At 43.7% G+C, this 12363-nt stretch overlaps 1 protein-coding gene across 2 annotated transcripts in view; it reads right to left on the reverse strand.

The window, feature by feature from the left end:
- Ptprg (protein tyrosine phosphatase receptor type G) overlaps window positions 1-12363 on the reverse strand; it is a 703625-nt gene that overhangs the window by 292994 nt on the left and 398268 nt on the right. For both annotated transcript variants that reach the window (XM_052734133.1, XM_052734134.1), the window contains exon 3: window positions 4208-4387. In XM_052734133.1, coding sequence (XP_052590093.1) covers window positions 4208-4387 — 180 coding nt within the window. The remainder of the gene's footprint in view (window positions 1-4207; window positions 4388-12363) is intronic.

Genomic DNA, 12363 nt, shown 5'->3' on the forward strand with positions numbered 1-12363 from the left:
AACAATACAAAAGTCCTCCAATAGTTAAAAATCAGAGGAGAACAAGACTTATTAGTATATGTCAGAAATTCCATGGGAGCTTTAAACCCAATCACTTTGCTAGACATTAATGCTGGCACAGTAATATTACACTGAGGCCTTGTTGGTAGAAGCATTGTCTTTTCGTCCCATGGAAGTCAAAGAAAGAGAATTACTCTGGATGGCTCAGCAGGAGAACTGTAAATCAGACAGCCATGGCTCCTGGGGAAGAAACAGAGAGGCACTATCTGTTTAATCAGGATATTTTAGATGACTTGTCAGAAGTGGGCAAGGGGCAACCAAGTCACCCTGTGATTACGCCGGATGAGACATGTATATGTTGGTCCCAGGAGTAAAGACAGATCTAAAGACTAAGACCGTTTTACAGGAAGCCACTATCTCCATGTAACAGGAAGCTTTAAATATTAGTTTTCTATATTCATATTTCAATATCAGGAAGCATTCCTTTTACAGATAAGTGACCTCAAATCTCTATGGGTTGGGAATACTTCCTGGATTTACTTTCTGGAAATATATTGTAAAAATACTTCCACTGAAGAAAAAATATGCTTAAATAATGTTTTATAGGCCAGGAATATAACTCAGTGGGAGACATCCTGCCTAGCAATGCACAAAGAGCTGGGTTACATCCCTATCACGGTGAAAAAACAAATGGGGAACAACTAATGACTTAAGAAAGAGAAGATTGTTTTCATTATCTAGATATGAAGGGCAGACACGGCTACAGCAAGAGCAGACCTCGTGGCTCACAGAGTGCGGATGCTAAAAGAATAAACGTAATTTTTCTGAGTAACATCTAGTTTTAAGAAACAGGTAAAGATAACATCCCCCTAGAATAATGTTTTAAAACACACAATATGTATGCAAGAAACATCCCCAAATAACTTGAATGTTCCAGGTTATGTCTCAATATGAGTCACTGGAAATTAGCACCTCATGCTAAACAGCTACAAAGGACTCTGAACTCATGTGTACTGAATCCACATGAATTATATGAACTGATATGGTTCAAACAGAACCCTCAGTGGGTGGATATATCTCCCAAATACTAGTAAATCTGTGGACCTAATTTTAACATCAATAGAATGAAAAGTATCTAGGGTTCATCATTTAAAAAGAATACAAATTGGTTTCAGTGCCAAAGCTTCTATAACACTGTATGCTGAAACTTTTAAGAGCTCAAGAAAATGACTGTGTGTTCTTCTGTCAAATAGCAGGTAGTGGCTGTCACTCCGAACACCCCCTCATCTGCCATCATCTTAGTGAATTCATGGGCCGCCATCTAGTCTCCTGTGAATTCCACAGTCCTACAGGGAGTCTGAGAACCAGGGATTGATTCCTGCTTCTCCTAGCACCTCGCTTCTGTATGGCAGACAGATGTATCTGCATGCTACTGGCTGTGTTCCAAAATCTGGAGCACACTCTCTGAGCAACAGGTACCACATCACTCTAGGAAGTCAGCAGAATGACAGAGATTGATAATCAGCTTCTGGAAGGCCAAGGTCATGAATCAACTTACACTGAATGAACCCTGCACATGTCTGAAACCTTTCACTGGTGATACCAAGCTGAAAGCTGTCACTGAAACATGTTATCTCTGCAGAAGGCTGTCAAGCACCGCCAAGTCAAGTAGAAAACCGCAGCAGGGCACCCAGTGCGCTGCTTCCGGCTGGCTTCTAGAGCGAGGCCCTCAAGGTTACCCTGAGCGTGACGAAGCTATCACCCGCTGTACTCAGATGGCTTCGCAGTTTTCCAAGGACACTAACATTTGATCTACAAAACTTGACCACTTCCCGGGAGTGGACTGTAACAGTAAGGCCATGATCTGTGCTGAAGGAGGGGAGGGGACAGGAGATGGAAAGGCATTTGGAAACAGCATTGCTGCGGGGTGTGACATGGCTCAGCTGGTCAAAGTTCAGAGTAGAGAAAAAGAACACCCAAAAGTTGTCCGCTGAGCTCTCCTCTACACACATGCTGGGGCAGATACCCCCACCAACCTCTCTCTGTGTCTCTGTCTGTCTGTCTGTCTATCACACACACACACACACACACACACACACACACACACACACACACACACACGCATGAACACATGCATGAACACATGCATGCACACATACACACACATACCAGTGTACTGATATCATTAAGTAACACTGGCGGGTCACCAGTTTACCTCGAACAGCTACAAAAATGGGTAAATCTAGGCCCAGGACAAGGTTGTCTGCTACCTGGCCGTGTGGTGGTTTGAGTGAGAAGTGTCTCCCATGGATTCAGGTATTTGAATACTAGTTGGTGCCGCTGTCTGGGGAGGTTATGCAGCCTCACTGAAGGAAACATGTCACTGAGGGCCGGATGTAAGAAGGCACAGCTTTACCTAACTCCTACTTTGCCCTCTGCTTCATGCTTGCAGATGAGGATGTGGCCTCTCAGATTCCTGTCCATGCCTGTCTGATGCCATGATGAACTCCTTCTGGAATCAAAACCCCAATAACCTCTTTGTTTTATAATCTGGCTTGTGTATAGTCTTATCATGGTCCAGGAAAGTAACTAATGAAGAGCAGAAGATGATCTGCACACAGGGCCTTACGGGAAAGAACCACTGTAAGGGGTATGTGGCAAACAGTTGTGTGAACAAGTCAGGCCAGGTCAAAGCCAAAAGCGGCTTCACACAGATGCTGCTCTGCAAAAGGAAATAAATCCCTAAAGCTGTCTACGCAACCAAGGAGGTTTAACGAAAATGTGAGGCTGAGGTCCACTGACACACATGGCCATGGCAGAGAATTTCATTTGAGCCCAACACAGCGCCTCAGGTCACCAGGGTCCACACATTACTAAGAGTGACTTGATTGGCTGCAAAGGATTCACTGAGACTGGGGAAGAGAGAGAGGGAGTAAGGACATTTATTTTAATGGACTCAAGTTATAAGCAGTTAAGTAGTAAGATGATAAAAATCTCTTTAGATATGAACTTAATCCTTGGCTATAGTAAGCAGTGACATCATACACACCCCAGTGTTTCCAGTGAGGTCAGAGATGAGGGCACAGCATAACATTCTCTGACTTCTGCGAACAATCCAGAAACCCTTAGTTTTACTGGAGTAATTAACCAGGAGACTTACTCCATTCACTGACCCCCAGATGACAAGTGTGCGCAGGAGAAGAGCAGGAGGTTCAAACAGCAGGTCTGTGACAGACAGGGCTGAGGCAGTTCATGCCACTCCGATAGCTGAACAGTTCTGAACAAAGCACGTTGTCAAGGAAGACAGGACCTATTTCCATTGGTTCACTTGGCACAGTGCATTCTCCCAGGATTTTCCCTATCTGAGGCACTCAGTATGGTAGCCACTAACTCTATGTGGCTGCTGAGCTTCAAGACCTGTTCACTACAGTGGAGGGATCAGTTTCACCTCATTTAATGTCTGTTTTTTATTTATTTTTTTTTTCCCTGCGATGGGATCTTACTGTGTATCCCTGGCTGTTCTAGAACTCACTCTGTCAACCTCAAACCGGTCTCAAACTCAAAGATTGGCCTGCCTCTGCCTCCCTTGTGCTGGGGTTAAGGTAAATGTCACCATGTCCAGCTTTTATATAATTTTCAATTAAAACTTAAATTTTTTTTAAGATTTATTTATTTTATGTATATGATGCTCTATCTGCATGTACACCTGCACACCAGAAGAGGGCACCAGATCTCATTACAGATGATTGTGAGCCACCATGTGGTTGCTGGGAATTGAACTCAGGACCATCTGGAAGAGCAACCAGTGCTCTTAACCTCTGAGCCATCTCTCCAGCCCCTAAAACTTAAATTTAAATGATGCCCTCAGTAGTTAGTGAATGCAACATCAGGTGTTTAGACTTAATGAGTATCTTCCTCAAGTCCATTCCATGAACCTAACACATGAATTCACTAGACAACTGCAACCCTTTAAGACTCTTATAATTTTATGGTACATATTTTATTTATTTGTAAAAATCTGAGGCACAGATTAATCAGATATTTGTCTGAAGTCACACATTGGTTGGTTGTCAAACCAAAGAATGCTTTAGGTTCCCTAAAGCAGTGGATACTATTTGAGAAACAAGCTAGAATAAAGTCATATACCAAAGACACCCCAAAATAGTTTTTTGTTGGTGGTAAACAAAGAGATAAATAAAGAGTCTACCTGTTTTCCCTGTGTTTTTCATCCAGGTTTTGTTAGAGGACTCATTGTCAAATCCATCAAGTTGAAGCTCCTGGTATTCTTCGCCAACACGTGCATGGTGGTCTAAAATGTCTATAGGCGACTGATGGTTGCCTCCACAGCTGACACTGGATGTGACCCAGTGCTCAGGACCATAGGCACCTGTTGAGAAAAGCAACACTTCAATCCTCAGGGCCCAAAACTCTGGCTTAAACAAGTAAGACATGGAGCCAAGGGGGCTGAGGAGGGGCTCGGGGGGTAAAGTTCTTGTGAGCAAGCATGAGGACCTGAGTTCAGATCCCCAACATCCATGTAAAACCAGGCATGGAGGTCCAGGTTTGCAACCTTACACTAGACGATAGGTGGGCTCAATGTCCAGTCAGTCTAGCTAAAGATTGAGCTCAAGGTGAAACAAAAAAAATCTGTCTCAAAACCTAAGATGGGGAACACTAGAATATGTGGATCTCTGCCCTGCATACGAGCACACACATACGCACACACACCCTGATATGGACCTCTCTCTGCTCTACACACACACACACACACACACACACACACACACACACACACACTCCCTCCCTCCCTCTCTCCCTCCTTTTCTCTCTTGAGCTGATTGCTACATCTTCCAAAGTATACTTTTCACATGCCCCATTCACAGAACAGCCCAGTACTGAAACTTGATCTCAGAGAACTTGAGATGGTTTTGGTCTTTGCTGGCTTCATTAGAATTCCTAGCCATTCCCCCTGCTACCCCCCACTACATGACCACACATGTACTGTCCAGTAGCCAGGCAAGGTGCTTAGTCATCCCAGGGCCTTAGGTCCTAGGTAATCCGTACACTGTGTGATCATAGCTACATAAGCCCATATGCGCATGTGCAGGGGAGGTGGGGACGGGGATGACTATAAAAGTGGGTTCCACTTATTCCTTCCCTCTCCTCCTGCACGGTCATTCCATAGGCCTATGCACACCCCCTCTCTATTCCCTTAAGAAACTCTTATAGTGGGTTTTGTTGTACCTTGTGCTTTTCTTGCATGGTAAACAGTGCCGCTTAATAAATAATATTGCACCACTTAATAAATAACAAGCTTCATTTTAGTCCAACCCAGGAAGCTATGTAAAAGGCTCATAAGGGTTGTTCACATTTTTTAAAAACTAAATAAGTTTCCTAAAAATAAGCAGAGTGCTCATTCATAAAAAGTGGATTAATTAATTAAGCATGTTTTAGTACTGCGAATAATATCCCAAGTATGACTTTCTTCTTAGTTCATAATAGCCTATAAACAGAAAAAAAAAGAAAACAAACAAACAAACTCAAGACTAAATGCAAATCAAGACAGGATGAGTATCATTATCAGTGATGAGGAGGCCTTCACTGACCAAGGAGGGGCTCTCGGCTGTCCACAGGTTTTGCCTGCGTCTCTTTCCCAAGCCTCTGTCTCATAAGTCATGGAAGGAAGGAGATCACTGTTGAGACTCAGCACTGATCGGAATAACAGACTTCTAAGAAAATGTATGTCATTAATAAAGGAGAACCACCACACAACAGACCTCAGATGGGTCCCAAGAAGGCAGAGGGCCAGGAAACACACTGTATTTGCTGCTCTGCCCAGTCTGGAAACGAAACACTAGGTGAACGACGGCTGTTCAGTTGAGAACATGCTCTCAGAGCTTTCTACTGCTGTGCCTCACTTTTTATCTTGTTGATATAGCAAAGCAAGAAAGATACAATGTCTCTTGAGAAGATGAAGAGGGAGCCCTTTTAACTTCAGGCCAATAGGAAGTCTAACAAGTTCAGAAAATAAGCCACAGGCATCTCAGTACAGTAAAACACACACACACACACACACACACACACACACACACACACACACACACACACACACTCACTCATGTGTAGCTGTCTTTTTTGGACCGCCAGTCCTCAAATCATGACATAGAGACTTATTATTAATTATGAATGCTTGGCCTTAGCTTAGGCTTGTTTCTAGCTAGTATTTTTTTTAAACTTAAATCAATCCATTTCTATTAATTTATGTGCTGCCCCAGGGCTCGCTCCCCTTATCCACATTAGCATTCAGACCCGCCCTTTGGGTACCTGGCCAATACGCAGGCAATAACTTGGCCCTATGTGCATACTGACAACATCATGCACTCATTGCTGCATGCTCCCTCTGTGCATACACAAAGTCCCCTCATAAAAGGTGGGCCCCGCCCACCTTCTCTCTCTTACTCGCTCTGGGCTCCCTCTCCCTCTCCCTCACCACTAATAAAACTCTCCACATGAACACTGTCTGCATGTCTCTGTCTCTTACTCAACATGGGACACTTTGGCTCCAACCCACCAAGGCCCCTCTCCTGCAGTTGTACAGAAATCTATGTATCATCCATCCTGCTTCTTCCTCTGTGTCTGGCTGGCTGGCAGCTCCCTTTTTCTCTCTGTCTACCAACACTGCCTATCTCTCTCCTGCCTAGTTACCGGTCATTCAGCTTTTTATTAGACCAATCAGGTGCCTTAAGAAGGCAAGATGAAACAGCAACACATCTTTACACAGTTAAACAATCATTCTGCAACACAAACAAATGCAGCACATCTTTACATAGATAAACAAATATTCTGTTCCACAACACTCATGGACATGCACACATACACATGCACACACACACACACGCAACAGAACACACACACACACACACACACACACACACACACACACGCACACACATATATACTTTTGCATTTTTAGCTTTCAGCTATGTAACTATGGCACAGAAAAAGTTGGATGGGAAGGTGGACTAGGCATTAACTACCTGACGTGAGAAGGATTCAGGAAGACGACCAGTCTCTCTGCTCCTCAGCAAGAGCCCCAGTGTGCATCAGCCCTACCCCAGGCCATCAGTCCACAGTCCCTCATGCCTCCTGCAGCCAAAAGGGGACACAAACAATGGCTCCAGGAAAGGAAGGGACAACCACAGACACCTTCTCTGTCACAGAAGTGGATCTGCCAAAGCTGCGAGAGCAATCAGTAAGTCCTTACAATGATTCACATTCTCGCTCTCGGGAAATACTTCAGCTTGGCTACAGTGCTGAGCCGTTTTCCCAAACGCTATCCCTAACAGTAAGAGAAAAAAAGGACTATCAGAAAGAACTCATTCACACATTGGAAAAGGTGTAGTAAGCCTGGGGCACTGTTGAGTCATTTGTTAGCGTTTAGTACTTTCTAGAAAAAGTCAACATTACTATTTTCTTTAGGGCGAGACTGCAGTGGAGCAGGGCAATGTCGAGGGCTTTTCACACAGAACACTGCACCTCTTGTTGAAGTTCCCCAAGGCTAACGTGAGTCACAAAGAGAAGCAGTATATTTCTGCAAACATTTTAGCCAAACTTGATTTTCATCCTCAACACAGCTGAGGAGTCCAAGGGGAGGGGACAGAACAAATAAGTCCAATTAGCCTCTTTCCACCGTCACAATTTTTTTTTCAGATCACACACACACACACACACACACACACACACACACACACAACAAACCTGAAAAAAAAATTGAAAAAAAAACTGAGTGAAGCAATTGCTGATACACTAAATAGAAATGTGTATTCAGGTTCAGCATGTTCAAAACATGAGCTGTTGATATGGACATCAACAAATAAAATGCACAGAGACCTCTTATTGGAATAAAGTAATGACCAATGCATTAGGAAAATAATGCTAAATATACAACACCCAGGAATAATGAAAGCAAGACATCATTGTGGAAATGGAGACTTAACAACTATCCTACTACACCACCACTATTACACTAATAACAATTATTATGATGATAATAAAAATACTAAGGTCAGCAGAGTGTTTACCATCCACATTAGAAGGGTGAAATATAATTTAGGAGATTATAAAAAAATCATTAGTGCTCATACTGGTGGGATTTGTTCATTCCGATCTGAGGGTTCTAGCTGACTGCGTGCCTGCTTCCACACCTCCATCCAATACACATTCAAGTGCAATTTTAATTGAAACTGATCTTCCACTTCAGCTTTCAAATTAATTCTTCTTTGGAGCTTCATGCTCCAGACACCCTTGCTTTGCAAACCCCCATGTCATTAGTGGAGGAAATAGAACACTTTTTCCAAGCTTGCAGGTATTGATTACCTATTTCCACTTGGAAACACTGTTGCCATTCCATGCTGTCTGCATCTTTCTACTGTTAGACACTTTCTAAAACTTCGTATCATTAATCATTCACAGCTGCACAGTCTCACCATGTTGAGCGGTTTTGGTTTTTAGAATTTTGAACAAATGCTTCAAAGTAAAAAAAAAAAGAGAGAGAGAAAACCAAAATGACATTTAATACAGACTAGTTATCTAACCCCCTAGCTTTCTGAGAAAAACAGAACAAAAGCAACCCACCAGCAAGCCGGCTTCCTCTCCAGGTGTGAAGTTACCCAGCTAAAATGAGGGAAACTCACTTGCAGGCTGTTTCTCTCTTAAAGAGAATGGGCAGGGTATTTGCATTTCAGTAGCTCGGTCCATTCCAAACAGCTTACCCCTCTGATAGCACAACTTCCTAACAGGCTCATATTCTCCCATGGGGAAAGCTGGGCTTGGGTAGGAGGCCACAGCTGACTCTTCCACACCCAAAGTAACTAACTTGTCTATGAAAACTCTTACACAAATTAGACCAGAGTGGAGACACCCTGCCAACCTTTACAAACCAAGAGAATCTAACAGTTCCTCATTCAGCCTAGGACAAAAATATTTTCTTTGTAATGAGTGCATCTGAAGCCACTGGCTGAAAGCGTCGTCTTCATAAAAATGGCCTTCTCCTATGGGCAGTCTTCTTATTTTCCTTTGTGCCTCACCGTCACTACTGCTGACTTACTACTTGCTCCTAAATATCTGTCCTCCCCACTCGTGAGCACATCGGTAAGACAATGTTCTTACAGATACCTTGAGTATCTACACCAATGAGTAGTGTCAGATCACATAGGCAGGGTACCTGTGTCATCTCCCCACCTCCAAATAACGGGCCCTTCCAGATAGCAAAGTCCTACAGGAGAAGGGTCATAGGCAGGACATATGACAACTGTCGGGTCCCATACTAACCAAGGCTACTGTTCCTCTAGACGCTCCACATCCAAAACTATCCCTGGGACTTTGCAAATCTCAACTAAAAGTACAAGAAAACACAGTGTGTCTTAGGCAGGTGACTTCAGCCCGTTAGACTCATTTCCTGGTGGCACACCATCTCCCCACTTCCTGTTTCCTTCATGGAGCACCTTGAGAGGGCAGGGATCTAGACTCCTTAGGTGGGACTGGCACTAGTTCAGAGTCCTGCTGTGTAGCCCACATTATTAAAGACTCTAAAGAGATTCTCAATTGAGAAAATGCCTTCACATAAGATCTGCTTGTGGGCAAGTCTGTAAAGCATTTTCTTGATTAATGATCGACATGTAAGGGCCCAGCCCCTTGTGGGTAGCGCCATCCCTGGGCAGGTGGTCCTGAGTGTTATAAGAAATATGACTAAACAAGCCATGAGGAGCAAGCTAGTGAGCAGCATCCCTCCATAGCCTCCAGATTCCTACCTTCAATTCCAGCTCTGTCTTCCTGGATGACAGACTACAATCTACAAGCTGAAATCAACCCTTTCATTCCATGTTCCTGCTGTTTTATCACAGCAACAGAAAACCTAGCTGAAACAGTGGCCTCCACCTAAAAGGATGTTCCCTCTCTGTGCCTCTCTTGTGCCTCCTCATCTAACACCTGCCATGGGCTCCTCAGTACAAGAGGTCCTAAAGCATACTTTGAGATGAAAATAAATTTGAAAAAGAAACAAAAGAGTGACAAAGTATCTTCTAATGACACTCTGCACATTCTTGGCCATGATTTCACTTTAATTTTGCACATCTATCTGCAGACTGTTTAATAAATCTTCCTCACTTCCTGGGTCTCCAGGGTCAGGATGCCAATTTCACAGGTAAATACTCCTTAGCTTCATTAATACATCGAATTAGTCTGAACTGTGACAAGGTAAGATGTGCTGTGAGCAAATGATGAGCAAACTGGACCAGCCGAGCCTGATGACTGTGATTTTTAAAGCAACGGCGTTAACAGGACCTGCGCTTTTGATGCCCATTAGGAAGCATGGTTAGTTGCCACTGAACCTCTCACTGTTTTGCATATTATAATAGACTTCTCTATTCAAAGACAGTCGAGGACGAGGAGGAAGCTGATTTCTAGTGGTTTATTTAAACATGAACTTGTTCAGTGCTGGGCACAGTGAACCCCAGTTTCCTTGGGGTTCAACGTAAGCTGCTGTGGCTTAGCAGCCTCATCCATGTGATGAGCTGCTCATATCAAAGGGTACTTAGGCGAACTCTATGAGCTACCCCATGCCAAGTTCTAGAACAATAGCAGACTATGGAAGCTTGCCAAGGGGTGGTTGCTACAACTACTGGTTCTGCTGTTGGGCTACAAAACATGCTCAAGGAACAGGCCTTAGAACAGGGGAAAGCAGCACAGAGGCCAGCACAGGAGGTGAGAGCTGACTGCCAGCACAGGAGGTGAGAGCTGATTGACACCGCTTCTTCAAGCACACATTTACTAGGCCAAGGTCATCTGCCTTAGGTCCTCACTTGACAGGGAGGTTTTTGTTTGCTGCTGCTGTTGTTTTTAAGTACATTTGATTTCTATGGAACATGGAGCCTAATGCTAGCTGCAGCTGGTTAGTCACATGCTTGAAGACAAAAATAAGGTTGGAGATGTGGCTCAGCTGGCAGAGTGATTAATATGCACCGAGCACCGGGCTGGCTCTCCGTCACTGCATGAAAGTGAGTGTGGGGCACACGCCAGTAATCTGCGCACTCGGTAGGTGAGGGAAGGAGATCAGAGGTCTGAAGTCATTTGAAGAAACCCGAGAATTTGAATCCTAGGCCAGCTTGAGTTATATGACAATGTCTCACCACCACCTCCCCCTAAAACAAACAAAGGAGGAGAGGGAGGAGGTGATGTTAAAAGGTAACTTCACAGCCGGGCGGTGGTGGCGCACGCCTTTAATCCCAGCACTCGGGAGGCAGAGCCAGGTGGATCTCTGTGAGTTCGAGGCCAGCCTGGGCTACCAAGCGAGTTCCAGGAAAAGGCGCAAAGCTACACAGAGAAACCCTGTCTTGAAAAACAAACCAAAAAAAAAAAAAAAAGTAAAATAAAAGGTAACTTCACAACGGAGAAGCCTGGCAAACACCACCACAGCCAAGCGGAGATCACCTGTCACATGACATGGTTACAGTGGCGACATCATGACTGGCTTCCACAGGGAGGCCCACCACCTCTGTAGTGGGTTTTCAAACACTCCGTTACCATTTGATCTAACCAGGAAGAATGCATCGGGCAAAACCCAAGATGCTTGATCAGCACACCTAACCATCAAAGTCAAGAAATAAAACAAAATGTATGCACACACACACACACACACACACACACACACACACACACACACAGAGCAACAAATCATGACAGACTAAAACCCCATCACAGACCACAAAAGAAGAGAGATCTTCACATCAGTATGGCTTGCTGCTTTTTTTTTTTTTTTTTTTTTTTTTTTTTTTTTTTTTTTTTTTTTTATTTCTTTGTGCTTTGAGACAGAGTCTGGCTAGCTGGCCTCTAAATTACTTCCCTCCAGCTTCAGCTACCCATGGACTACAATCCCCCATACCCCATCAAAAAGTCATTCTTTTGTGGATAAGTGCCAATACAAAGAGGAAATATTTTTAAATTTGCACAAGAGCCAGAAAAAACTGTGAGCATTGTTAACACATTCAATTTTCAGTGTTACTGAGCACATTTGGGACCTGCCCGTGGCCTAGCAGGTGATAATGGTTGGCTCATCATTTATGATGACCAGAATTACACTGAGCAAAGACCCAGGAAACAAAGACTGGGCTAAAGGAGAAGCCCAGCAAACTTGAGGCTGATGTTTCATTATTTAAAGTCATCTTAAAAAAGCCTTATGACATATAAAGTAGGAGAAATTCACCTTTAAAAACTGTTGTTAAGAAATAACATTATTAGCTTAATTTATGGACCATCCATGCCTTAAAACAACACACTCCTCCTCCGTGTGCCATTGTCAAGCCACCG

The sequence above is a fragment of the Peromyscus californicus genome, unplaced genomic scaffold (genome assembly GCF_007827085.1).
Source record: "Peromyscus californicus insignis strain IS unplaced genomic scaffold, ASM782708v3 Scaffold_12__1_contigs__length_115047231, whole genome shotgun sequence".
Lineage (NCBI taxonomy): Eukaryota > Metazoa > Chordata > Mammalia > Rodentia > Cricetidae > Peromyscus > Peromyscus californicus.